This window comes from Hypanus sabinus, chromosome 16 (genome assembly GCF_030144855.1).
Source record: "Hypanus sabinus isolate sHypSab1 chromosome 16, sHypSab1.hap1, whole genome shotgun sequence".
Taxonomy (NCBI): Eukaryota; Metazoa; Chordata; class Chondrichthyes; order Myliobatiformes; family Dasyatidae; genus Hypanus; species Hypanus sabinus.
In genome coordinates this window covers 1,748,952-1,776,016 of record NC_082721.1, presented here as the reverse complement: position 1 = coordinate 1,776,016, position 27,065 = coordinate 1,748,952, and the positions used below count along the sequence as shown (strand labels likewise).

The following is a 27,065-nucleotide window of genomic DNA, read 5'->3' as shown; positions in this document are numbered from 1 at the left end:
TCCATTAAGCAACACTGGAGAGTAGCACTGATGGGAAGGGCCAGCACGTAACCCAGTACAGATCCCAGCACACCCACAGCGGCCTTTGCTCTCTCCCACACCACCTCGGCATCTCCTCCCCACGAGAAAACATTATGGATTCCTACCCTAGAGCTTTACCCTTCGCAGATTCCTCACTCTGAATAGTTAGACTACCACTCTCCACTGGCACTGCCTCACCCAATCACTTTCCTACAATTTTATTTTTATTGCAGATTGCCGGCACCTGTGGCGTTTAGTTGTGACTATTCATATTTTCTCTGCCATTCCAGGGCCGGTTGGCTTCTCCTGAATAGCCGATGTTCTCGACAGCTGGCTCTCTCTGCATTCTGTCTGGGTGTCACTGCATATTTAGCAGGTATGTGGTGCAGTGTGAAGCCCGGAACATCCTGCCCCTCTGTAATGTTGGCCCTGGCAATCAAGGCCCACTCCACAGTTGTGTGCAGCCAGTCTCGGCTAATTTTCTCAACACAGTACTCGGGGAACACCTCATTGCCAGTGTTGTCTTCTAGCCAACATAGACCTGCTGTGAGGATATCACACAAAATCCAGGATCATTCCCCTGTTGCTGAGATATTGTTCATCCTTCAATCAACGTCAAATTGAATTCATTTATATGAGTTCAAAATGGCAGAGGAACTCAGCAGATCAGACAACATCTATGGAGGGGAATAAACGGTAGACATTTTGGGGCAAGAACTTTCATCAGGACTGGATAGGAAGAGGGAAGAAGCCTGATGAAGGGTCTCAGTTCTTATGAGCGATACCCCACCATGTTAACACGGTTATACCACACAGTCAGTGGGCTTTGTGGGCCCAGACGTGTGGCACCCCACCATGTTAACATGGTTATACCAGACACAGTCAGTGGGCTTTGTGGGCCCAGATGTGTGGCACCCCACTATGTTAACATGGTTATACCAGACAGTCAGTGGGCTTTGTGGGCCCAGATGTGTGGCACCCCACTATGTTAACACGGTTATACCAGACACAGTCAGCGGACTTTGTCGGCCCAGACGTGTGGCACCCCACCATGTTAACACGGTTATACCAGACACAGTCAGCGGACTTTGTGGGCCCAGACGTGTGGCACCCCACCATGTTAACACGGTTATACCAGACACAGTCAGTGGGCTTTGTGGGCCCAGATGTGTGGCACCCCACCATGTTAACACGGTTATACCAGACACAGTCAGTGGGCTTTGTGGGCCCAGATGTGTGGCACCCCACTATGTTAACACGGTTATACCAGACACAGTCAGTGGGCTTTGTGGGCCCAGACGTGTGGCACCCCACCATGTTAACACGGTTATACCAGACACAGTCAGTGGGCTTTGTGGGCCCAGATGTGTGGCACCCCACCATGTTAACACGGTTATACCTGACACAGTCAGTGGGCTTTGTGGGCCCAGACGTGTGGCACCCCACCATGTTAACACGGTTATACCAGACACAGTCAGTGGGCTTTGTGGGCCCAGACGTGTGGCACCCCACTATGTTAACACGGTTATACTAGTCAGTCAGCGGACTTTGTGGGCCCAGACGTGTGGCACCCCACCATGTTAACACGGTTATACTAGTCAGTCAGCGGACTTTGTGGGCCCAGACGTGTAGCACCCCACCATGTTAACACGGTTATACCAGACACAGTCAGTGGGCTTTGTGGGCCCAGACATGTGGCACCCCACCATGTTAACATGGTTATACTAGTCAGTCAGCGGACTTTGTGGGCCCAGACGTGTGGCACCCCACCATGTTAACACGGTTATACCAGACACAGTCAGTGGGCTTTGTGGGCCCAGACATGTGGCACCCCACCATGTTAACATGGTTATACTAGTCAGTCAGCGGACTTTGTGGGCCCAGACATGTGGCACCCCGTTACGTTAACACGATTATACCAGACATGGTCAGTGGGCTTTGTGGGCCCAGACATGTGGCACCCCACCATGTTAACATGGTTATACTAGTCAGTCAGTGGGCTTTGTGGGCCCAGACATGTGGCACCCCACCATGTTAACACACTTATACTAGTCAGCGGACTTTGTGGGCCCGGACGTGTGGCACCCCACCACGTTAACACGGTTATACCAGACATGGTCAGCGGGCTTTGTGGGCCCAGACATGTGGAAACTCCAGTTAACACTCAGTTGTACTCTTCTCCTGCTCAGAGACTTCACCTCTCATTACTCACCCTGTTTGTGCCTGAGGAGGTGCCTGCAGGATTGCTTTAACCTCTCCTGGGCTGTGGGTATCACTGGGAACATGAACATGAGAAAGGCCTCTGAGCACCCTAGAAATGAGTGGGTCAGTGGGCTTGAGGGAGTGGACAGGAATAAACAGGCCTAGGGATGGAAATGTTCCCTGAGGTTTGAGTTGTTTCTATACACTAGGCCTGTTTACCAACATTACCTGCACACAACTGTAAGCTCTGTGTGACACTAGTTACCTATAAAAGGTAGCACGACTCCAGCACCAAGACAGCTCATCGAGTCAGAGTGTCACGGAGTTATACAGACCAAAAACAGGTCCTTCGGCCCATGCTGCCCACAGCATTCTCAAAGCTGCTCCCCTCCACGTACCTGTTGCCATGCCTCTTAAATGTTGTGATTGTACTCACCTTGACCACTTCCTCTGGCAGCTCATAGCAGGTACTCACTATCCTCTGTGTACAGTTACCTCTCCCATCTGTGCCCTCTAGTTCGGGACTCCTCCACCTGGGGAAAGACTATGATGGTCCACCCTACCCATTCTCCTCTTTTTATAAATTTTGGAGGTTACTCCTCAATTTCTTATACTCCAAGGAATAAAGATCCAAAGTAAGACCATAAGATACAGGCACAGAATGAGACCATTTGGCCCATCGGGTCTGCTCCACCACTTCGTCATGGCTGATCCAAATTTCCTCAGCTCCAATCTCCTACCTTCTCCCCGTATCCCTGCATGCCCTGACTAATCAAGAATCTATCAACATCTGCCTTAAATATCTGCCTGTAGCAAAGAATTCCATAGATTCACGACTTTCTGGCTAAAGAAATTCCTCCTCATCATTTTAAAAGGACACCCCTCTATTCTGAGGCTGTATCCTCTGGTCTTAGATTCTCCCACCGTAGCATGGCCAACCTCTCCTTATTAATCAGGCCCTTGTAAATTACTTCTGCCCCCTCTGCAGCTTTACGACACCTTTCCCATAACAGGGTAATCAAAAACATACACAATTCACCAAGTGCAGTCTGTCTTTATCGTCCATTTATTTAAAACAGAGTGTATATACACATCATTAGTGCTAGCCCACCAAAACCACATGATCACAGGGACTTGGTCCCTTGTCACAGAACAGTCCAAACCACATTGAGATAGCAGTAAGGGTTTCTGGGCAGACTAGCCATAACATCATTGAGGGCAGGGCTTTGCACAGTGCCTTCAGATATAGTGGAGAGGGTCTTGACAGGCAGGAAGAACAGGGGAATGTTGTCCTCTGTACAATCCCCATTAGCACCGATAGTCAGTTAGCAATCAAACACTCCCCCAGTCGCTGTTTGTGAGAGAGAACCACGTTGCTGACAGGAGGAGGAATATGTGCAGTGGGGGTAGTTTCTGTGAAATAGTCTTCAGTGCTGATGAAACCAGTTCCTTTAACTACCTACAAGAAACATGTCTCTTAAATCCTAGTACCCATGTGCACACACACGTGTGTATGTGTGTGTGTGTGTGTGTGTATATATATATATATATATATATATATATATATATATATATATATATACACACACACATACACATGCAGCAGTGCCACTAACTGTCCGGCCTCAAAAGCTGGGAGTGTCTGATCCTGTTGGTTCCGGTGGGCTGGGATGAGCTTGACGGCCGTTGTTCACTGAATACACCATCCAACACTGTGGAGAAAGCAAAGCAGGTGTTACACGGAGGCTCCTACCTGCTCTCAGTGGGTGAACATCCTGCCATTTAGATCACTGACTCAAGGAGATGTGGATCCAGGTTCCACTCCTCATCTGTACCAGGAGAAACATATTTGGCCTCAATGCAATCAAAATGGCGAAATTTTGACAAACTTTTATAGATGTGTGGTGGGTGGAGAGAACATTGAGAGAATATTGACTGGTTGCATCACGGCTGGGTATGGAAACACCAATGCCCTTGAGTGGGAAAACCTACAAAAAGTAGTGGATACACAGCTACAGAGAGCACTGTCACAGGAAAGCTGCATCCATCATCAAGGATTCCTGCCATCCAGACCATAATCTCTTCGCACTGCTGCTACCAGGAAGGAGATACAGGAGCCTCAGGACCCATACCGCCACTTTCAGGAACAGTTATCGCCCCTCAACCATCAGGCTCCTGAACCAAAGGATAGCTTCACTCAAGTTCATTCACCCTAATACTGAACTGTTCCCACACCCTAGGCACTCACTACCAAGGACTCTTCATCTCATGTTCTCAATATTTATTGCTTATTTATGTATTTGTTTGTTTGTCTATCAATTAATTAATTAATTATTATCTTAGCTTTTTTTGTTTCTTTGTATTTACTGTGAATGCCCACAAGAAAATTAGGGTTGTACATGGTGATGTATATGTACTTTGATACTAAATTTACTTTAAGCCTTTAGAAGTGGGGAGTGGTGGAATCAGCAAATATGCTCAGCTCTATGGAAAGCAAGTGGCATTATATTCATTACAAAACCCAATTAGAGCACCATTAAGCCAAAGCAGAATGGGCTGCTGTGTGAAATCACTCATATTCCTGCTGGAAAGAGAAGGGAGGTGTGGCAGTGCTCGGTAGCAGAGACAACAGGGAAACACATTTGAAGTCACCAACACATATCGACAATAGGGAGGCACCATCAGAGTCACCAACACTCATCGTCCAATGGGAAGCCACCGTCGGATTCACCAACACTCATCGTCCAATGGGAAGCCACCGTCGGATTCACCAACACTCATCGTCCAATGGGGAGCCACCGTCGGATTCACCAACACTCATCGTCCAATGGGGAGGCACCATCAGAGTCACCAACACTCATCGTCCAATGGGGAGTCACCGTCGGATTCACCAACACTCATCGTCCAATGGGGAGGCACCATCAGAGTCACCAACACTCATCGTCCAATGGGGAGCCACCGTCGGATTCACCAACACTCATCGTCCAATGGGGATGCACCGTTGGATTCACCAACACTCATCGTCCAATGGGGAGCCACCGTCGGATTCACCAACACTCATCGTCCAATGGGGATGCACCGTTGGATTCACCAACACTCATCGTCCAATGGGGAGCCACCGTCGGATTCACCAACACTCATCGTCCAACGGGGAGCCACCGTCGGATTCACCAACACTCATCGTCCAATGGGGAGCCACCGTCAGATTCACCAACACTCATTGTCCAACGGAGGCACATTCAGAGTCATCAACACATACCATCAATGGGAAGGCACTGTCAGATTCACCAAAAGTCACCACCAACAGGGAGACACAGTTAGAGTCACCAATGCACACCGTAACAGGGAAGCACAGAGTCACCAACACTCACCATCAATGGAGTTGCACAATCAGAGTCCCCAAAATCAACCGTCTGACTGGGAGGTCCAGTCGGAATCACCAACACATACTGTCAATGGTGAGACATAGTCCAAAGTCCCCAACATTCACCATCAATGGGGAGGCACAGTCAAAATCACCAACATTCACAGTCAATGGGATTCACAGTCAGAGTCACCAACAATGGGGAGAAACAGTCAGAGTCACCAACATTTACTGTCAATGAGGAGGTAAAGTTGATGTGGGAGGGGACAAACTAGTGCATCGTCATTCTCCCCTAAAGCCCTCCCCAGCAGGGAAAGTGTAGGGCTCAGAGGGGCTGCATCCAATAGATCTGTGAGCAGGTATTAATCCAAATTGCAGTAGTCTACAACTTATCTTCAAAGTACTATTAATTTTCTTTATTATTTGCATAATGTGCATTCTTTTGCACATGGGTTGTTTGTCCGTCTTTATGCATACTTTTCATAAATTCTATTGTATTTCTTTATTTACCTGTAAATGCCTGCAGGAAAAAATGTATCTCACTGTTCTATTTGTGACATTAACATACTTCAATAATAAAGTTACTTTGAACTGACTTAACTAGACCCTGGAAAGGACAGTACAGAGGAGCTTGACCTTGTCTGCCCTGGGAGTCTGGAACAGGACAGTACAGGGGAAACAAGAGATTCTGCAGATGCTGGAACTCCACAGCAACATACACAAAATGCTGGAGGAACTCAGCAGGTCAGGCAGCATCAACTGAGGGAAATAAACAGTCAATAAAGGGCCTCGCACTGAAACACTGACTATTTATTCCTCTCCATAGATGCTGCCTGACTTGATGAGTTCCTCCAGCATTTTGTGTGTGTTGCAAAGTACAGGGGAGTTTTACTGTGTCTAACCCATGCTGTCCCTGTCCTGGGAGTGTAGGAGGGGGCAGAGTTGATGAATAAGTTTAGTGAGATTTGTTTATTTATTTAGAGATACAGCTTGGTAACAGGCTGTTCCAGCCCAACAAGCCCGTGCCACTCAATTACACCCACGTGACCAATTAACCTACTAAACCTTACGTTTTTGTAATGTAGGAGGAAACCCACACAGTCACAGGGAGAACACAGAAATTCCCCACAGGCTGTGAGAGGAATTGAACCCAGGTCACTGGCGTTGTAAAGCAATGCACTAACTGCTACACTATGATGCAGCCCCAACGTTCACATGTTGAACCGTCCTTCCTGCGACTGTGCTCTAACGTGGATATCTTTTGCTTTCCTCCTGACAGCCCTCTGCATCCACACACTGCTGGAGTTTGAGAAGGAGAGTGCAATCGCGAGTGCCAGTATCCTTGGCGCAGGAGTACTGGGAATTGGTATTATCATCATCCAGGCACTGGTGAAGGCCTGTCGAGGGGGCAGGAAAGGGTATCCAGAGCCAGCTGCCACTCTGTTTGAGAATAGCTGCCCCTCGGGAGGCAGGTACCTGGAGCCCGAGCGCCTGGACCATGTAGAGGAAGAGGGGTCATCACACGTGCCTGCCTTCCACAGGGAGACAGCCTACGAGCGTTACCGGGAGAAAAAAGCCTTCTATGTAGCCACCTCTGCCAGCAGGGATGGGTATGGGCACTCGCGGGCACAGCCAGCTGCACGCGGTCTGCCGCCTGCTGAACCCTGGGATGGAGTCACCCACGAAATGAGGCGAGTGTTGTCCCGTAAGGGAACGGTGTGCAGGAGGGACTCAACGCTGGTCTGAGCCCTGCCTTGCCAGCACAGGTCACGCTGGAGGGAACGTCAGCATCGATATGCCCGACTGGAGTATCATACTGTGAACCCTCTCCATATTAATCACTGACTCTTCAACCCTCCAACATGGGCAATGACTTTACCCACAAGCCCACAACCTGCCAACCATAACACACAACCTCTCTGAGTAGAGCAGAGTGTATCAGGGCTGGATTACAATCAGGCATGATCAGGTTCGGGGGAAGGAAGACCAGGCCAATGACAGGAAAATTAAAGTAACAACATCTAACAGTGTTTTCTACCATTAAGAATGAGTTCAGAGATTAAAACCGTTCTTTTATTAGCTGTAGAATTTGTGTGCCTTTAACACAAATCTCATTAAAAGTTATTTACAAACTTGTCCTAAAACTGAGTGCAATCATTCGCTATTATGTCAATGATGAATTTTCTAGGGACGATGAATTGGGAATTACTTTACCCACTCCCCTGCCCGATCCCCAGGATGGCAGGACCATCCCACATTGCACCTGCAGCACCACTGACACCGCCAGCCTATCCTTCATCGCAGCAAGGACAAACTCACCAGATACAGAAGAACACCACAACCACCAGCTGGTACCACCCCCCTTCAAGTTATGGACCACCCTAACCTGGAGATAGTATCACCTGCTCTTCATCACGCCCAGGTCTAAGTCTCGGAACTCCCCACAATAGCACTGTATTCTCGACAACAACCAGGGATGTGCAATAAATCATAAACACAGGCAGGAGATTCTGCAGATGCTGGAAATCCGGAGCAACACATACAAAATGCTGGAGGAAGTCAGCAGTCAGGCAGTGTCCATCAAAATGAATAAACAGCTGACGTTTCAGGCTGAGATCCCCTTCCTTTCCAGTCCGAAGACGGGTTTTGGCCTGAAACATCGTTTATTCACTTGGGTGGATGCTACCTGACGTGCTGAGTTCCTCCAGTACTTTGTGTTGATGTGTAATAAATACTGGCCTTGCACAGATCCCGAAAAGGACAAAACTGTGTCCTTTTCTTCGTTTACCACCAGAAGATGTAAAGATCAACTTAATTTGTCACATGTACATCGACACAGTGAAATGGGTTGTTTTACACCAAAACAAATCAGCAAGGATTGTGCTGGGGGCAGCCCACAAGTGTCACCACACTTCCGATGTCACACAGCATGACCACAACTTACTCAAACTAACTCGTATGTCTTTAGAATGAGGGAGGAAACCCGATCACCCAGAGAAAACCCATGTGGTCATGGAGAGAACATACAAACTCCTACAGACAGCGGCAAAAATCAGAATCGACTATTCGCTGGCACTGTTAACTGTTATGGCATTGGCTATACTACTGTGCCGCCCTTAATTTTTGCAGACAATTCTGGGGCACAACAAGATCAGTGTTTGTGATTCCCCAAATGTCCCAGGGTCTTGGGCTACCAAACCCCAGAGGGAGAGTTCAAATGACAGTGTCCATTGTGCACTTATCAGTGTCTCTCACCTCCAGCCACTTCCTTGCTGCTAGCCCCCTCTTGCCCCCAGCCCCCCACCCCCTTTCTCACTTCCGATACTGGTCCCTTGGTGCGTCCAATTCTTGAATTAAACTCACTCTGCCTCGTGACCAAGTTGATTCCCCCACACAACAAGTGAGGGACAACTGAACATAGGAGTGGCATGGCAGCGTAATGGTTAGTGTTATGCTAGAACAGTGCCAGCGATCTGAGTTTAATTCTCACGCTCTCTGTAAAATTCTCCCCGTTTCTGCGTGGGTTTCTTCCATGTGCTCCGGTTTCCTCTCACATTCCAAAGGTGTAAGGGTAAGTAGGTTCATTGATCATATGGGTGTAATTGGGCGGTGCGGGCTCGTTGGGCCAGACAGGCCTGAGACCGTGCTGTATCTCTAAATAAATGCAAGCCTGTCAGAGGGGCAATAGTGAGTGAAAATGCAACACTTGGCATTTGTACAGATCTTCCAATCTCAAGTTAAACTTCATTTGGTCCTTTCATTTGGCTAAGGAGGAGGGACAAGAACCTGGAGACACACACTCAATGTTTTAGGAACACCTTTTTCCCCTCCGCCAGCAGATTTCTGAATGAACAATGAACCTGTGGACATTACCCAATAATGTTGCTCTTCTAACTGGAGAAGTGCCACAGGGATCAGTGCTGGGTCCGCGGTTCTTTGTCACCGACCTGGATGATAATGTGGTTAACAGGATCACACCAAGACTGGGAGTGTAGAGGATGGCGAGGAAGACTATCATGACTTGCAATGGGATCTGGACCAGTTGGAAAAATGGGCTGAAAAACGGCAGATGGAATTTAATGCAGACAAGTGTGAGGTGTTGCACTTCAATTGGACAGCCAAGGTAGTTCTTACACTGTGAATGGCAGGGCACTGAGGAATGTGGTAAAACAAAAGCTCCTGGGACAACAGGTCCATAATTCATTGAAAGTGGCATCACAGATACAAAGGGGTGTTAAGAAAGCTTTTGGCACATTGGCATTCATGAATCAAAGTATCGAGTACAGGAGATGGGATGTTATGTTGAAGTTGTATTAAGACATTGGTGAGGGCTAATTTGTGTGCAGTTTTGGTCACCTACCTGCAGGAAAGATGTAAATAACGTTAAAAGTATAAAGAGAAAATTTACAAGGAGGTTGCCAGGTCTTGAGGACATGACTTATAACGAAAAATAGGTTAGGACTTTATTCCTTGGAATGTAGAAGATTGAGAGGAGATTTGATAGAGGTATACTAAATTATAAGGGGTGCAGAAAAGGTGAATGCAAGCAGGCTTTTTCCACTGAGGTTGGGTGGGACTACAACCAGAGGTCATGGGTTAAGGTTGAAAGGTTAAAAGTTTAAGGGGGAACATGAGGGAAAACTTTTTCCACACAGAGGGTTGTGAGAGTGTGGAACGAACTGTCAGCACAAGTGGTGCATGCAAGCTCAATTTCAACATTAAGAGAAGTTTGGGTAGGTATGTGGATGGTAGGAATATGGAGAGCTATGGTCCTGATGCACGTTGATGGGAGTAGGCAGTTTAAATGGTTTGGCACTGACTAGATGTGCCAAAGGGCTAGTTTCTCTGTTGTATTTTTCTATGACTCTATCTCACTTGTTTCTGCACTTTTTATGCATTAATTATTTTATATATACTTATTGTAATTTATAGTTTTATATTATTTTGTATTGCATTGTACTGCTGCCGCATACACAAATTTCATGACCTATGACAGTGATATTAACCGTGATTCTGATTTTAATAGTGCCTATAATCAAATAGCCAGTCATTTAGAGGCTCCTCTAAGTCCACAGAAGTCATATTCTCAAAGTTCATACTTGGATAGAAAATATAGCTGTACAGCATTCCAATGAACTAGCCCCACAGTAATTTAAACTAAGTTAAAGGTTGTTCAGGTTAGGCAGTGAGGGGGAGAGGAAGCATTCATCAAGATTAAAAAATGGGCAAAGCCCTCCCCAACACTGAGCACATCTACACAGAGTGTTGTCTCACAGGAAATCAGCATCCATCGTCAAAGACCCAACCACCCAGGCCATGCTCTCTTCTCACTTTTGCCATCAGGAAGGAGGTATAGGAGCCTCAGGATCCTCGCCACTAGGGTCATGAACAGTTATTGCCCTTCAGTCATCAGGCTTCTGAACCAGAGGGGATAACTTCACTCACCCCAACACTGAACTGTTCCCACAACCTATGGACTCACTTTCAACGGCTCTTCATCTCTTGTTCTTGATATTTATTGCTTATTTATTATTATTTTTCTTTCTTTTTGTATTTCCACGGTTTGTTGACTTTGCACATTGGTTGTCCATCTTGTTGTTGGGTGAGGCCTTTCATTGATTCTATTGTGTTTCTTTGTATTTACTGTGAAGGCCTACAAGAAAATGAATCTCAGAGTTGTATATGGTGACATAAATGTATTTTGATAATAAATTTACTTTGAACTTCATACATCATAAAATATACTTGTGGAGCATTCCAGTGAACTAAACCCACAATAATTTAAACTTTGTAAGTGGTTGTTGAGGATAGGCGGTGAGGTGGGAGGAAGTATTCATCAAGTTTCAACAAAGATCACGGCTGCCCTCGTGCTGCCGACATCAGCAATACTAACCTGGAAAGGGAGGGGTGCACGCTTGGCTCTGCACTCAGGAAGAAGAGAAGGGAGTTTCAGGAACTGCCTGTGTAACAATGGAACTGTAACAGACACGCACATCACTAAAGCTGCATGCAGCGATGGGTGAAGAAAAACAGAAAGTGGAAAAATGCAACACAAACCACTGAGTACTGAGGGCTCATTACAATAGCAGCCATCTGACAGCAGAGGAGGAGTTTGTCCCTGTGAAACTGCTCAAACTATTCCATAAGACTGTAGGACATCAGAGCAGAATTAGGCCATTTGTCCCATCAAGTTTGCTCCACCAGGGCTGATTTATTATCATCTCAAACTAATTCCCTGTAACCTTTGACATCCTGCCTTATCAAGAACCTATCACCTTCCACAGCTATCTGTGGTAATTCCTCAGATTCACCACTCTTTGGCCAAAGGAATTCCTCCCCATCTCCATTCTAAATGGACATCCGTCTATTCTAAGGCTGTGCCCTTTGGTCCTAGGCTTTTTCACTAAAGGAAACATTGTCTCCACACCTAGGTCTTTCAGACACTGGGACAAAGGCAATGGACTTGCAATAAGATACAGGTGGCACCGTACTGTAGTGGTTAGCAGAATGCTTTACACCACAGGCAGTAAGATCAGGGTTCGATTCCTGCCACTGTCTGTCAGTTCTCCTTGGACAGTGTGGATTTCCTCTGGGTGCAGTTCCAAAGATGGGTTAGGGTTAGTCTGTTGTGGCGCTGGAAGTGTAGTGACACTTGTGGGCTGTTCCCAGCACAATATCTGCTGGTTTCAATGTACATGTGATAAAGCCAATCTCAGTAAGACCATGTCGCAATGAGAAACTGATATCCTTCAGAATGGATCACTCAAAACCCAGGGTACAATCACCAAGACTTGACATGGATATGTTGAACAGATAAACGTGGGCACAGGTTTAGGATTAGTGGTAAAGGATTTAGAGATGTGAAGGAGAATTATTCACAATGGTCACAACCTCAAATGCACCACATGAGGCAATAATGGACACATGTACTCTCAAAAAACTCCACCATGATCGGTTCCAAGCCCGGCTGTGAGAGGAGGAGGGTTGGGGATGGGGCTAGCAACCCCATCCTGTAAAAAACTAAAGCTACAGAAACACTCAAAAACACTCCACAGATCTCATCCCTGGGACAGGAAGGATACACCAAGAAAATGGGCTACACCTGGAGACAACATGAAACACTGGCCCAGGTCAGAGGACTCTAGCGAGCTGCTGTTGGCATCCTATGCCTCATTAGGGGTGTTGGGCTTAAGAAAGTCAGCATCATCATCAGTGATCACTTGTAGTCGAGTATGATTCTTCTCTTGGTGGTTGATCTGGTCTTGTGATGACTGAAGAGGCCAAACTGTGCTGGCAGGTGTAGGTCATTGAGGTGGTGGTGAATACAGCTGGTTGGGTCTTGCCCAGTCTCTTCTTGTGTTGAAGGCACTTAGACTCAGTGGTACACTGGAGGCATTCTTTGAGCTGTGCAGTCCCCTCATAGACAGTCCTTCTCCAGCTTTCCCTATCCAGTGCTAATTTCTCCCATCCATTCAGTTTGATGTGGTACTTCCTCAGGTAGGTCTTCATATTGTCCATGAACCACTTTTTCTGCCCTCCAGGAGTGCACTTTGCATCCTTGAGTTGGCCAAACAGAAGTTGTTTATGGAAGTCAAAGTCAGGCTTATGGATGATGTGGCCGACCCATCACAATTGTTATTGAGTCACGATTGTGGCTATGGAGTTAATGTTATCTTCCTCCAGGATGCTGGAGTTAATGCGCTTGTTCTTCCAGATAACACTCAGAATCTTTCGGAGGTATCTTTGATGGTAAGTTTCTAGGGATCTTATGTGCCTGCTGTTTGTTGTCCATGACTCTGCTCCATATAGCAAGAGGGAAGGACTGTAGCTTTACAGACCAGAAGCTTAGTGTTGGGTCTTGATATCCCAAACTTCAAAAACTGTCTCAGCCTGGCAAAAGCTACACTCACACAGCCTATTCTGCAACTTAGGTTTTCTTGATGTTTAGATGAAGTCCCAGGAGCTTGTATGCTGTGCAAGAGCATCCATTATGCACTACAAAACCTCCTCAAAGTGAGTTATGATGGAGTTGTTGTCTGCATATTGGAGCTATATGATGGAAGTAGTTGACACCTTGCTCTTTTCCTTGAACCAGTTAAGGTTAAAGAGCAGCTCCTACCAACCACACCCCTCCCCCCACCCCCGTCTGTCCCATAAAGAATCTGGACTCCTTTTGGGAGGTCTTGGCCTGTAAGGTGAAGAATGGTTGCAATGAAAATGGCAGAGAGTTGGGGCAATGATGCACCCCTGTTGACCCCGGTCTCAATGTTGAAAGGTGCTGTTTCAGAGCTGCTGTTGCTGATGACTGTTGCACTCATTTCATTGTTTAAGAGCTATGGGATCTTGAGGTATTTCTCCGGACACCTGATTTTGGACAGTACCTGCCAAAGGGCAGGCTGATTTAGAGTCAAATGCTTTTGTAAGGTCTATGAAGGCCATATAAAGTGGGAGATTTTGATCCCGGGCTTTTTCCTGCAATTGACGTGCTATAAAAATCATGTCAGATGTTCATCTGGCTGGACAGAAGCCACATTGAGACTCAGGCAGGAGATCTTCCGCCAGAGGTGAAGCCGGTCATATAAAATTCCGGTGAGTACCGTAAATTCCGGACTATAAGCCGCTACTTTTTTCCCACGCTTTGAACACTGCGGCCTATACTACGGTGCGGCTAATGCATGGTTTTTTTTCATGCCGCCAAAAACATTTTGCCTCGTAACAGTAGACCAATAAAATTGATGAGTAGTTCACAGAGGTCCAATGAAATTGTACGATAAATCAAGCGCACTTTCACAATTAAATTATTGTAAATCAGTCATTTGTACTCACCCTCATCAACATGGAAAACACTCGAAGAAAAGCATATGATACAGCTTTTAAGTTAAAGGCGATCAATCTGGCGGTTGAAGAAGGAAATCAAGCTGCTGCACATAATCTTGGCATAAATGAATCGATGTTGAGACGGTGGAGACGCCAGCGAGAAGAACTGAGTCAATGCAAAAAGACGACAAAAGCTTTCAGAGGTAATCATAGCAGATGGCCCGAACTTGAAAACTTTCTTGAAGACTGGGTTAACACACAGAGAGCAGGTGGCTGCGGTGTTTCCACCGTGCAAATCAGACTGAAAGCTAAAGCAATCGCCACCAAAATGAAAATCGAAGATTTTAGAGGTGGGCCATCGTGGTGTTTTAGATTTATGAGACGAAAAGGCCTGTCCATCAGGGTACGCACGACTCTGTGTCAGCAGCTCCCTCCCGACCACGAGGAAAAGCTTGCTAACTTCCGCACATTCACTCAAACAAAGATAGCGGAGAATTCCATCGGGCCAGATGATATCATAAATATGGATGAAGTACCTTTGATGTTTGACCTGCCTCTCACTCGGACTGTTAATAAAAAAGGTGACTCGTCCATCACACTGAAAACAAGTGGCCATGAGAGAACGCATTTTACTTGTGTTCTGAGCTGCACGGCATCCGGACTAAAGCTTCCACCGATGGTGATTTTTTAAGCGGCTGACAATGAAAGTTTAGTGAAAGCTGCCATCAAGAGTACAAACTCAATTCCAGCTGTGATTCCTGGGGGCATCACAAAGCATTTGCAGCCACTGGACATCAGCGTGAACCGGGCATTTAAAGTGGCGCTGCGCGTTGAGTGGGAGGCTTGGATGACGAGCGGCGAGAAATCCTTTACCAAAACAGGACGCATGCGAAGAGCATCTTTAACTCAAGTCTGCCAATGGATCCTAAATGCGTGGAGCCATGTCACAACATCCACCATCACCAGCGGGTTTCAAAAGGCTGGACTGCTGCGTGATGAAGAGGACCGCGTGCGCTCAAGTGAGAGCGACAACGAAGAGACTGAAGTGAGTGACGAGATCCTGAGGTTTTATTCAATTCGGATACTGAAGGACTTTGATGGTTTTAGTGCACAGGAGGAAGATGAAGAAGGTGATCAATAACTTTTCCTGGTAGGCTGCAGTATATATATTTTTTTTACCAGTCGTTAGGAGATATTGGAATGTTGTTCGTGCACTGTTCAGTAAAAAAGTATACGCAACGTAATTTGTGTGTTACCGATACGTATGTATATTTAAAAGTAGCTGTGTTACAGGCACTGTTCGAAAAAAAGCATTTGCAATATATATTTGTTTATGTTACCATAAGGATTTAATTAAATGTTAAAAAATCCTCACGTGTAATATCTTTCTGTGTAAATATCTCATATTACAACGTGGGACACCTGCGGCTTAAAATCCGGTGCGGCTTGTACAAGTACAAAATTGATTTTCTTTCTAAAATTAGAGCGTGCGGCTTTCAATCAGATGCGCTCTGTAGTCCGGAATCTACGGTATCTTTCCTATTGTAGAGAGGGGGGAGATGCCTCTATAATTGCTGCAAAGCTTAAGTAAGTAAGCACTCTCAGAGAAGCAGTACTCTGGTTTATTTCTTGATTCACTGAGACATAGGAAACTGTAGACCAAGTGCTGGTGAATGGGCTACATCTAGTTGGGAACTTGATGGTCAACATGGATGCGATGGGATGAATGGCCTGTTTCTGCGCCATTTGACCCACAGTCACTTTGCCTCACTACCATCAGGAAGGAGGAACAAATGCATCAGAACTAGGACTACCAGACTGGGTAACAACTTCTTCCCTCAGGATGTGAGATCAATGAATACCATCACTAGGAGAGCAAACTGTTTACTTCAATACATTCATTTTTGAATTGTATTTTATTGACTTATTTGAGGTGATATTTTGTTAAATGTGATGTGTGTGACATATGTTTTGTGTGTGCACCATGGTCCGGAGGAATGTTGTTTAGTTCAGTTGTATATATTAACAAACAGAAAGACAGTAAACTTGAACTTGAATGTGAATGCCTCTTCAAGAAGCTGGTGTGTGTGGTGCACAGGAAAATGGTGTAATTGCGCCTGGTGTGTGAGTGTGAGAGACAGACACTGAGATGGGGAAAGGGGATTTCTCTCTCTCTCTCACACACACGCCAAATCATGTCATAATGAACACTCAGTACTCAGAGAACTAGAACACAACTACAAATACTAAAATCCAAATATCAAATTAAATTCTCCCCCGGGGGTTCATTAAATCAGCACTTCACTTCTCATCATCTTTAAATCCTACATCCATCTCCTTAAAAATCAAATGAGACAACAGGTGAGACTTGAAAAGAGTATAAGAGGCATAGACAGAGCCCATTTCCCGGGGAACCAACGGCCAATACCAGAGGACATTTCATCTGAAACTTTGACAAACTTATAGATGTGTGGTGGAGAATGTATTGACCAGAGGCATAGTGGCCTGGTATGGAAACATCATGCCCTTGAACGGAAAATCCTACAAAGGGTAATGGATGTAGTTTATTAAGTACACCTATATGGAGCTCCACACCACCAGGTTCAGGGACAGTTATTATCCCTCAGTCATCAGGCTCTTGAACCAGGGGGAAAATTTCACTCAACTTCATTTGCCCCATATCTGAACTGCTTCCACAACCTATGGACTCACTTCCAAGTGCTCTTTGGCTCATGTTCTCAATATTTTATTATTATTCTGCTTTTTTGTTATTTCTGTGTATTTACTGTGAATGCCTGCAAGAAAATGAAGCTCAGAGTTGTATATGGCGACATACATAGAAACATAGAAAATAGGTGCAGGAATAGGCCATTCGGCCCTTCAAGCCTGCACCGCCATTCAGTATGATCGTGGCTGATCATCCAACTCAGAATCCTGTACCTGCTTTCTCTCCATACCCCGATCCCTTTAGCCACAAGGGCCATATCTAACTTCCTCTTAAATATAGCCAATGAACCGGCCTCAACTGTTTCCTGTGGCAGAGAATTCCACAGATTCACCACTCTCTGTGTGAAGAAGTTTTTCCTCATCTTGGTCCTAAAAGGCTTCCTCTTTATCCTTAAACTGTGACCCCTCATTCTGGACTTCCCCAACATCGGAAACAATCTTCCTGCATCTAGGCTGTCCAATCCCTTTAGAATTTTATACGTTTCAATAAGATCCCCCCTCAATCTTCTAAATTCCAGTGAGTATAAGCCTAGTCGATCCAGTCTTTCTTCATATGAAAGTCCTGCCATCCCAGGAATCAATCTGGTGAACCTTCTTTGTACTCCCTCTATGGCAAAAATGTCTTTCCTCAGATTAGGGGACCAAAACTGTACACAATATCCTAGGTGCGGTCTCACCAAGGCCTTGTACAACTGCAGTAGAACCTCCCTGCTCCTGTACTCAAATCCTGTTGCTATGAATGCCAACATACCATTTGCCTTTTTCACCGCCTGCTGTACCTGCATGCCCACCTTCAATGACTGGTGTACAATGACACCCAGGTCTCGTTGCATCTCCCCTTTTCCTAATCGGCCACCATTCAGATAATAATCTGTTTTCCTGTTCTTGCAACCAAAGTGGATAACCTCACATTTATCCACATTAAATTGCATCTGCCATGAATTTGCCCACTCACCTAACCTATCCAAGTCACCCTGCATCCTCTTAGCATCCTCCTCACAGCTAACACCGACGCCCAGCTTCGTGTCATCCGCAAACTTGGAGATGCTGCATTTAATTCCCTCGTCTAAATCATTAATATATATTGTAAGCAACTGGGGTCCCAGCACTGAGCCTTGCGGTACCCCACTAGTCACTGCCTGCCATTCTGAAAAGGTCCCGTTTACTCCCACTCTTTGCTTCCTGTCTGCCAACCAATTCTCTATCCACATCAATACCATACCCTCAATACCGTGTGCTTTAAGTTTGCACACTAATCTCCTGTGTGGGACCTTGTCAAAAGCCTTTTGAAAATCTAAATATACCACATCCACTTGCTCTCCCCATCCACTTTACTAGTTACATCCTCAAAAAATTCAAGATTCGTCAGACATGATTTTCCTTTCACAAATCCATGCTGACTTTGTCCGATGATTTCACCTCTTTCCAAATGTGCTGTCATCAAATCTTTGATAACCGACTCTAGCATTTTCCCCACCACCGATGTCAGACTAACCAGTCTATAATTCCCCGGTTTCTCTCTCCCTCCTTTTTTAAAAAGTGGGGTTACATTAGCCACCCTCCAATCATATATAACCATATAACAATCACAGCACGGAAACAGGCCATCTCGGCCCTCCTAGTCCGTGCCGAACTCTTAATCTCACCTAGTCCCACCTACCCACACTCAGCCCATAACCCTCCACTCCTTTCCTGTCCATATACCTATCCAATTTTACCTTAAATGGCACAACTGAACTGGCCTCTACTACTTCTACAGGAAGCTCATTCCACACAGCTATCACTCTCTGAGTAAAGAAATACCCCCTCGTGTTTCCCTTAAACTTCTGCCCCCTAACTCTCAAATCATGTCCTCTCGTTTGAATCTCCCCTACTCTCAATGGAAACAGCCTGTTCACGTCAACTCTATCTATCCCTCTCAAAATTTTAAATACCTCGATCAAATCCCCCCTCAACCTTCTACGCTCCAATGAATAGAGACCTAACTTGTTCAACCTTTCTCTGTAACTTAAGTACTGAAACCCAGGTAACATCCTAGTAAATCGTCTCTGCACTCTCTCTAATTTATTGATATCTTTCCTATAATTCGGTGACCAGAACTGTACATAATATTCCAAATTTGGCCTTACCAATGCCTTGTACAATTTTAACATTACATCCCAACTTCTGTACTCAATGCTTTGATTTATAAAGGCCAGCGTTCCAAAAGCCTTCTTCACCACCCTATCTGCATGAGACTCCACCTTCAGGGAACAATGCACTGTTATTCCTAGATCTCTCTGTTCCTCTGCATTCCTCAATGCCCTACCATTTACCCTGTATGTTCTATTTGGATTATTCCTGCCAAAATGTAGAACCTCACACTTCTCAGCATTAAACTCCATCTGCCAACGTTCAGCCCATTCTTCTAACCGGCATAAATCTCCCTGTAAGCTTTGAAAACCCACCTCATTATCCACAACACCTCCTACCTTAGTATCATCGGCATACTTACTAATCCAATTTACCACCCCATCATCCAGATCATTTATGTATATTACAAACAACATTGGGCCCAAAACAGATCCCTGAGGCACCCCGCTAGTCACCGGCCTCCATCCCGATAAACAATTATCCACCACTACTCTCTGGCATCTCCCATCTAGCCACTGTTGAATCCATTTTATTACTCCAGCATTAATACCTAACGACTGAACCTTCTTAACTAACCTTCCATGTGGAACTTTGTCAAAGGCTTTGCTGAAGTCCATATAGACTACATCCACTGCCTTACCCTCGACAACATTCCTCGTAACTTCAAAAAATTCAATAAGGATTGTCAAACATGACCTTCCACGCACAAATCCATGCTGGCTACTCCTAATCAGATCCTGTCTATCCAGATAATTATTAATACTATCTCTAAGAATACTTTCCATTAATTTACCCACCACTGATGTCAAACTGACAGGTCTATAATTGCTAGGCTTCCTTCTAGAACCCTTTTTAAACAATGGAACCACATGAGCAATACGCCAATCCTCCGGCACAATCCCCGTTTCTAATGACATCTTAAAGATCTCCGTCAGAGCTCCTGCTATTTCTACACAAACTTCCCTCAAGGTCCTGGGGAATATCCTGTCAGGACCCAGAGATTTATCCACTTTTAAATTTCTTAAAAGCGCCAGTACTTCCACCTCTGTAATTATCATAGGTTCCATAACTTCCTTACTTGTTTCCCACACCTTACACAATTCAATATCCTTCTCCTTAGTGAATACCAAAGAGATCGTTCAAAATCTCTCCCATCTCCCTCGGCTCCACACATAGCTGACCACTCTGATTCTCTAAGGGGCCAATTTTATCCCTCACTATCCTCTTGCTTTTAATATAACTGTAGAAACCTTTCGGATTTACTTTCACCTTATTTGCCAAACCAACCTCATATCTTCTTTTAGCTTTTCTAATCTCTTTCTTAAGATTCCTTTTACATTCTTTATATTCCTCGAGCAATTCCTTTACTCCATGCTGCCTATATCTATTGTAGACATCTCTCTTTTTCCGAACCAAATTTCTAATATCCCTTGAAAACCATGGTGCTTTCAAACCTTTAACCTTTCCTTTCAACCTAACAGGAACATAAAGATTCTGTACCCTCATAATTTCACCCTTAAATGACCTCCATTTCTCTATTACATCCTTCCCATAAAACAACTTGACCCAATCCACTCTCTCTAAATCCCTTCGCATCTCCTCAAAGTTAGCCTTTCTCCAATCAAAAATCTCAACTCTAGGTCCTCTCCTGTCCTTCTCCATAATTATATTGAAGCTAATGCTATTGTGATCACTGGACCCGAAGTGCTCCCCAGAACATACATCTGTCAGCTGACCTATCCTCAGGAACTAATCTCAGGAACTAATCCAGAATCTAAGGAGTTTTGAAAAATTATCACTAATGCATCCACTATTTCTTGGGCTACTCCCTTAAGCACTCTGGGATAAATGTACTTCGATAATAAATTTACTTTGAACTTTAAACCATTAAGGTGAGTGAAGGAATTGAGGGGAGATGTCAGAGGTAGATAGTTTTTTTATATATACACAGAGTGGTGGTCGAATGGAACTCATAACAGCAGGGTGTCATAGGCTGCTACATCCTGGACATTTATGAGAGTCTTAGGCACATGGATGTAAGTAAAATGTAAAGCTAAGTGGGAGGGAAGGGTTAGATTCTTTATGGAGTAGATTTATGTAAGTTTGGCTCAACATTGTGGGCTGTTCTCTGTTGAGATGTGCACCCTTCCTGTCAAGAACATTCACTTTCTGTTCTTACTGGATTTATATCAAAAGCAAGATGTGACTGATGTAAATTGATACATTTCCTTTTCCATTTGGAACAGCAAAGCAAATCCTCATAGATTGAGAGGAATCCCCAACATCCTGACATTAAAGATAGAGGAACATTCTCTCTGCGCAGGAGCACATGGGAGTCCAAAGTTAGTGTGGGAGGAGTGTACTGCATCCTGAACTACCCATCCCATCAAGGATCACAGATCCCACAAATGATTCTTCAGCCCCTTTGAAGCCCTCCAGCACACCAAAGAGCTGTTCATGACACTCACATACCCTGTTCAGTCTCCTGTCCCCACCCTTATCCATTTCTGGGGAAGAGGCCAATAAGTGGCAGTGTGAATTGACTTTGAGACTAAACATTACTTTCACAGATAAGTTATTGTAAGGCAGGTCTGAAGTCTAACCTCACCTCAATGAGACAGGTGTGACGTGCTGTTTTCAATGACTTCCCCGACAATCACCCAAGCACAATGATTCAAATCAAACCATATAAGTGGGAAGGGTGGGCACACCAAGCAGAACCCACAACCCTCAGTACCTGCGGCTCTGGAAAGAGCTCATCTGGTCCTTGACACTGATGGCTTGTCGCAGCAACCCCTCGATGTTGGTGAAATAGGCCGCACTGTTTGACATACTCTTTACTGCACTGCAGGAGGAGAGGAGCAGCACATTGAACATCAGCACAGCTGTCCAAAGCACGATTGCAAGGTGAACATATGCAGCACATGCAAAAGGCTAGAGGAATTCACCATGTCAGGCAGCATCTAGGAGTCCTGATAAAGGGTCTCGGCCCAAAACATCAAATGCTTATAAAACACGAGAAATTTTGCAAACACTGGAAATCCAAAGCATCACATACGAAATGCTGGAGGAATTCAGCAGGCCAGGCAGCACCTATGGAAATGAATAAACAATTGACGTTTTGGGCCCAGACACTTCATCAGGACTGGAAAGGTAGAGGGAAGTTAACAGAATAAAAAGGTGGGCGAGGGGAAGGAGAATAGCGAGAAGGTTTTAAGTGAAACCAGATGGGTAGGAAAGGTAAAGGGCTGGAAGAGGAAAGAATCTGATAGGACAGGAGAGTGGACCATAGGAAAAAGGAAAGAAGGACGGGACTGTTTATTCCCCCCTTATGGATGCTGCCTGACCTGATGAGTTCCTTCAACATTTGTGCAAGTTCTTCAAGATTTGCAGAATCTCTTGTTTATGCAACACTGATTGAACAGCACTGTCCAGGCCCTTCAGCCCACAATGCTGTGCCAACCTTTTAACCTATTCCTTCTCTCCCCCATCACCCACCATCCATGTGCCTATCTAAGAGTCTCTTAAATGCCCCTAACGTGCCTGACACTACCACCACCCCTGGCAAGGTGTCCCACATACCCACCACTCTCTGTGTAAAAACCTACTGCATTCCACTCCTGTGGTGCACACAGATCATGCTGCAGAGGGGTGTCTGGCATTCAGCACTTTGCTTTAACCTCCCTCTCCCTCACACACAGCACTTTGCTTTAACCTCCCTCTCCCCACAGAGCCTCACCTGCAGGCATATTCAACGGTGTATATCGCTCCCTGACATTGTTCTTCTACGCTTTGCATGTCTGTCTGCAGAGGAAACAAGAATCCAATGTCAGACTCTACTGACGAAGCAGAACGGGTATCATATTAGGCAAGTGAAACCCTTTCAGTCGAGGGGGCTCAGTGATGGGCTCAGGCTCCACATGTGAGCACCTGTTAGTGTGATGTGACAAGGGGGCTAAGTGCTGCAGTGCTTATCACTGCAGTGCAGTGCAGTGCTAACTGTCTGAGAGCTTGTGTGGAAGGTGCATAACGCACATCATGAGAAGGATGAGTAGGAAGTACAAGTCCATAGATCGCTCCAAATTGCCGCTCAGATTGATAGGATGGTTAAGAAGACAAATGGTGTGTTGGCCTTCATTAGTCAGGGGATTGTGTTCATGAACTGCGGATAATGTTGCAACGCTATAAAACCCTAGTTAGACCACACATGGGGGAGAATTGTGTTCAGTTCTGGTCACCTTAATAAGGGAAGGATGTGAAAGTTTTATAGAGGGTCAGAGGAGATTTACTAGGATGCTGCCAGGATTGGAGAGCACATCTTATGGAGTTAAGCAAGCGAGGGCTTTTTCCTTTGGAGCGAAGGAGGAGGACAGGCAATTTGACAGAGGTGCACAAGGTGACAAATGGATAGCCAGAGACTTTTTCTGAGGTCAGAAATGACTAATGAAGGGGATAAAACTTTAAAATGATTGGAGGAAAGTATAGGGGGAAGTCAGAGGTAGTTTTTTTTTTACACACACAAGGCGGATGTATGGAATGCCCTGCCTGGGGGGGGGGGGGGGGCGGTGGTAGAAGCAATCATTTAGGGACGTTTAAGAAACTCTCAGATAAGTGCATGGATGACGGGGAAATGGAAGGCTATGTGGAGATTGATGGATACTGATGTGTGTGCTGATTGATCCTAGAGCAAGTTAAAAATTTGGCACAACATCACGGGCCAAAGGGTCTGAATTGTTCTGTAATGTTCTATATTTTACATTCCAACTTCAATGAAGTGATGAACAGGGGAAGAGAAGTTAACGGCCAGGAAGCACAGCAGGTCTGGTCATTCGTGACAGGATTGAGGAACGACAATATTTCCCAGCCACCCTCACTGTTCTCACCTTGTGCTGAACCAGTTCAGGAAGAGACCGGCGAACATGCTCCTGGAGACGGTAGAGGGCAACTGACGGCTCATTAGCCAGAAAGTACATGCTCTCAGTGAATTTATCTGTAACTGGAAGAGAAGCAGGGAGTGAAAGATACAAAACAGTACTCTGTCCCGTAGCAACAGAGGAGAGGCTGGCTAATGAAGTTGCAACAACTTTGGCCAGAGTCTCACCAACATCATTGATCATATCTGCTCCCGGAGATCAGTCATTGTTCTGAGATCCAAGATAATGATCACCCGTCCCCTACATACACACCTACTCAATCACTCTCCTACAACTCTGTATCTTCTGTCTTCAGATTGCTGAATTTCTACAGATATACCACAGAGAGCATTCTAACTGGTTGCATCGCCGTCTGGTATAGAGAAACTACTGCACAGGGTTGGAAAAAGCTGCAGGAAATTGTAAACTCAGCCAGCTCCACCATGGGCTCTACCTCCCCAGCATCGAGGCCATCTTCAAAAGGCAATGCCTCAAAAAGGTAATGTCCATCATTAAGGACCCCCATCACCAGGAGATGCCCTCCTATCATAGCTACCATCAAGGAGGAGGTACAGGAGCCTGAAGACACACACTCATTGTTTTAGGAACAGCTTCTTCCCCTCTGCCATCAAATTTCAGAATGGACAATGAACCCATGTACACTACCTCACCACTTTTTTTTACTTTTTACACTACTTATTTAACATTTTATATACAGTGGATTCAGTTTAATTGGGCCATCAGTTAATTGAGGCAGCTACTTATTTGGAACAACTCTTAAAAAACAAAAATCAAGAAAATCACTGGGATTCTCTTTGTTTATCTGGAACACTTAAGTTGCTTAATTGTGAAAGGAGACTGTTGCCAAACAGTTTCTAATGAGTGCCAGTCATGTAGCCCTAAGACTACACTGTGCTTAGAGCAAACAGTTTCTAAATAGTGTTAACTGCATGTGTTTGTGCTCAAAAAGCAGTGATTTTTGTCACTGATGGTTGACGAGAAATAAGCAGTAGAACAATTCGGAACTGTTTTGCTCACTGAAGTTTGAAGCATTCAGGCTCAGGGATGCCAGAAACAGCTGGGAATGAAAATGAAACAATTTCTTTACTTCAGCAAGTTAGGACCCACAAAGAAATTGAAGGTATCAACAATCATCTTGAATGCCAAATGAAAATGAAGATTTGGATGATGCAATTGTATTGTATGAAGGCAATCCATTATCTACACTAGGAGGCTGCACTGATTTTGTTCATTGCATACACTGGATGAATTCCTCCATCACTTACTATTAGGAACTAATATATGGTTTCATAATATTCTAGTGCTATTGGCAGTGTTCTGATTTGTTTTGTATTTCATGTAAATACATAATTTGTTACTCAGTTTGTCTTTTTTATATATCTTTTTAACTATTTAATGAAACGTCGGTTAAATGTGGCAGCCACTTAATTAAGCCAAAATGTATTGGTCCTGATGCGTCCCAATTGACGGGAATCTGCTACACTTCTTCCTGTATAGTTCTATTATCATGTATTGCACTGCTGCCGCCTAACAAATTTCATGACATATAGAAATATTAAACCTGACTGATTCAGAATACTTCCTCCTTCTCTCCCCTCCACACTCCCTTTGGCCACCTCTCCGTCCGCCCTCCCTCAATCCCCCTTCTCTCCCCTCCACACTCCCTTTGGCCACCTCTCCGTCCGCCCTCCCTCAATCCCCCTTCTCTCCCCTCCACACTCCCTTTGGCCACCTCTCCGTCCGCCCTCCCTCAATCCCCCTTCTCTCCCCTCCACACTCCCTTTGGCCACCTCTCCGTCCGCCCTCCCTCAATCCCCCTTCTCTCCCCTCCACACTCCCTTTGGCCACCTATCCGTCCGCCCTCCCTCAATCCCCCTTCTCTCCCCTCCACACTCCCTTTGGCCACCTCTCCGTCCGCCCTCCCTCAATCCCCCTTCTCTCCCCTCCACACTCCCTTTGGCCACCTCTCCGTCCGCCCTCCCTCAATCCCCCTTCTCTCCCCTCCACACTCCCTTTGGCCACCTCTCCGTCCGCCCTCCCTCAATCCCCCTTCTCTCCCCTCCACACTCCCTTTGGCCACCTCTCCGTCCGCCCTCCCTCAATCCCCCTTCTCTCCCCTCCACACTCCCTTTGGCCACCTCTCCGTCCGCCCTCCCTCAATCCCCCTTCTCTCCCCTCCACACTCCCTTTGGCCACCTCTCCGTCCGCCCTCCCTCAATCCCCCTTCTCTCCCCTCCACACTCCCTTTGGCCACCTCTCCGTCCGCCCTCCCTCAATCCCCCTTCTCTCCCCTCCACACTCCCTTTGGCCACCTCTCCGTCCGCCCTCCCTCAATCCCCCTTCTCTCCCCTCCACACTCCCTTTGGCCACCTCTCCGTCCGCCCTCCCTCAATCCCCCTTCTCTCCCCTCCACACTCCCTTTGGCCACCTCTCCGTCCGCCCTCCCTCAATCCCCCTTCTCTCCCCTCCACACTCCCTTTGGCCACCTCTCCGTCCGCCCTCCCTCAATCCCCCTTCTCTCCCCTCCACACTCCCTTTGGCCACCTCTCCGTCCGCCCTCCCTCAATCCCCCTTCTCTCCCCTCCACACTCCCTTTGGCCACCTCTCCGTCCGCCCTCCCTCAATCCCCCTTCTCTCCCCTCCACACTCCCTTTGTCCGTGTCAGACCCACCGCCACCCACCCTTTCATCCCCGCACTCAACCCCGGGCCAGTCCGTAGTCTCGCCCGCCTCACCCCGCCGAACCCGCAGCTGCAGCTCCGATTCCTCCATTGCCGAGCGCCGCCGCCCCGGAAGTGTCCCGTCCCCCCGGCGCGGTGACGCGGTGACGCGATGACGCGCCTTCCGCCAGCGACAGAAGCCGGGAAC

The 27,065-nt window shown here is 46.1% G+C and overlaps 2 protein-coding genes across 9 annotated transcripts in view; one reads left to right on the top strand and one right to left on the bottom strand.

Annotated features, from left to right (window-relative positions):
- tmem221 (transmembrane protein 221) overlaps positions 1–11,059 on the top strand; it is a 17,271-nt gene extending 6,212 nt beyond the window's left edge. Inside the window, exons 2-3 of the mRNA XM_059990946.1 lie at positions 312–397; positions 6,867–11,059. Of these exons, the coding sequence (XP_059846929.1) occupies positions 312–397; positions 6,867–7,333 (553 nt within the window). The 3' untranslated portion in view covers positions 7,334–11,059. The remainder of the gene's footprint in view (positions 1–311; positions 398–6,866) is intronic.
- Positions 3,274–27,065, bottom strand: borcs8 (BLOC-1 related complex subunit 8). 8 transcript variants are annotated; one of them, XR_009515999.1, is made up of 7 exons: positions 26,933–27,065; positions 24,148–24,260; positions 23,004–23,068; positions 22,002–22,109; positions 11,481–11,508; positions 3,785–3,935; positions 3,274–3,754 (listed from the first exon to the last, which is right to left on the bottom strand). XR_009515999.1 is itself a non-coding variant. In XM_059990948.1 (7 exons), exons 1-6 carry the CDS (start codon positions 26,967–26,969, stop codon positions 11,103–11,105), a joined length of 489 nt encoding a protein of 162 aa, XP_059846931.1. In that variant the 5' UTR covers positions 26,970–27,065; the 3' UTR covers positions 3,801–3,935; positions 11,070–11,102. The 8 variants fall into 8 exon arrangements, 7 of the variants coding, with proteins under 7 accessions (XP_059846932.1, XP_059846935.1, XP_059846931.1 ...); XM_059990948.1 differs by lacking the exon at positions 3,274–3,754 and adding an exon at positions 11,070–11,240 and having other exon boundaries at positions 3,801–3,935; XM_059990954.1 differs by lacking the exon at positions 3,274–3,754 and adding an exon at positions 11,070–11,240 and having other exon boundaries at positions 3,801–3,935; positions 26,901–26,961.

Bases quoted from the DNA above. Each gene is read 5' to 3' on its own strand.
- borcs8 (XM_059990948.1), bottom strand. From the start codon at position 26,969: ATGGAGGAATCGGAGCTGCAGCTGCGGGTTCGGCGGG. The intron at 11,509-22,001 runs GTACTGAGGGTT...TCCTGAGTGCAG, and splicing joins AGCTCTTTCCAGAGCCGCAG to AGCCAAGCGTGCACCCCTCC. The intron at 11,241-11,480 runs GTTAGTATTGCT...ATTTTCTTGTAG, and splicing joins GTGCACCCCTCCCTTTCCAG to GCCTTCACAGTAAATACAAA.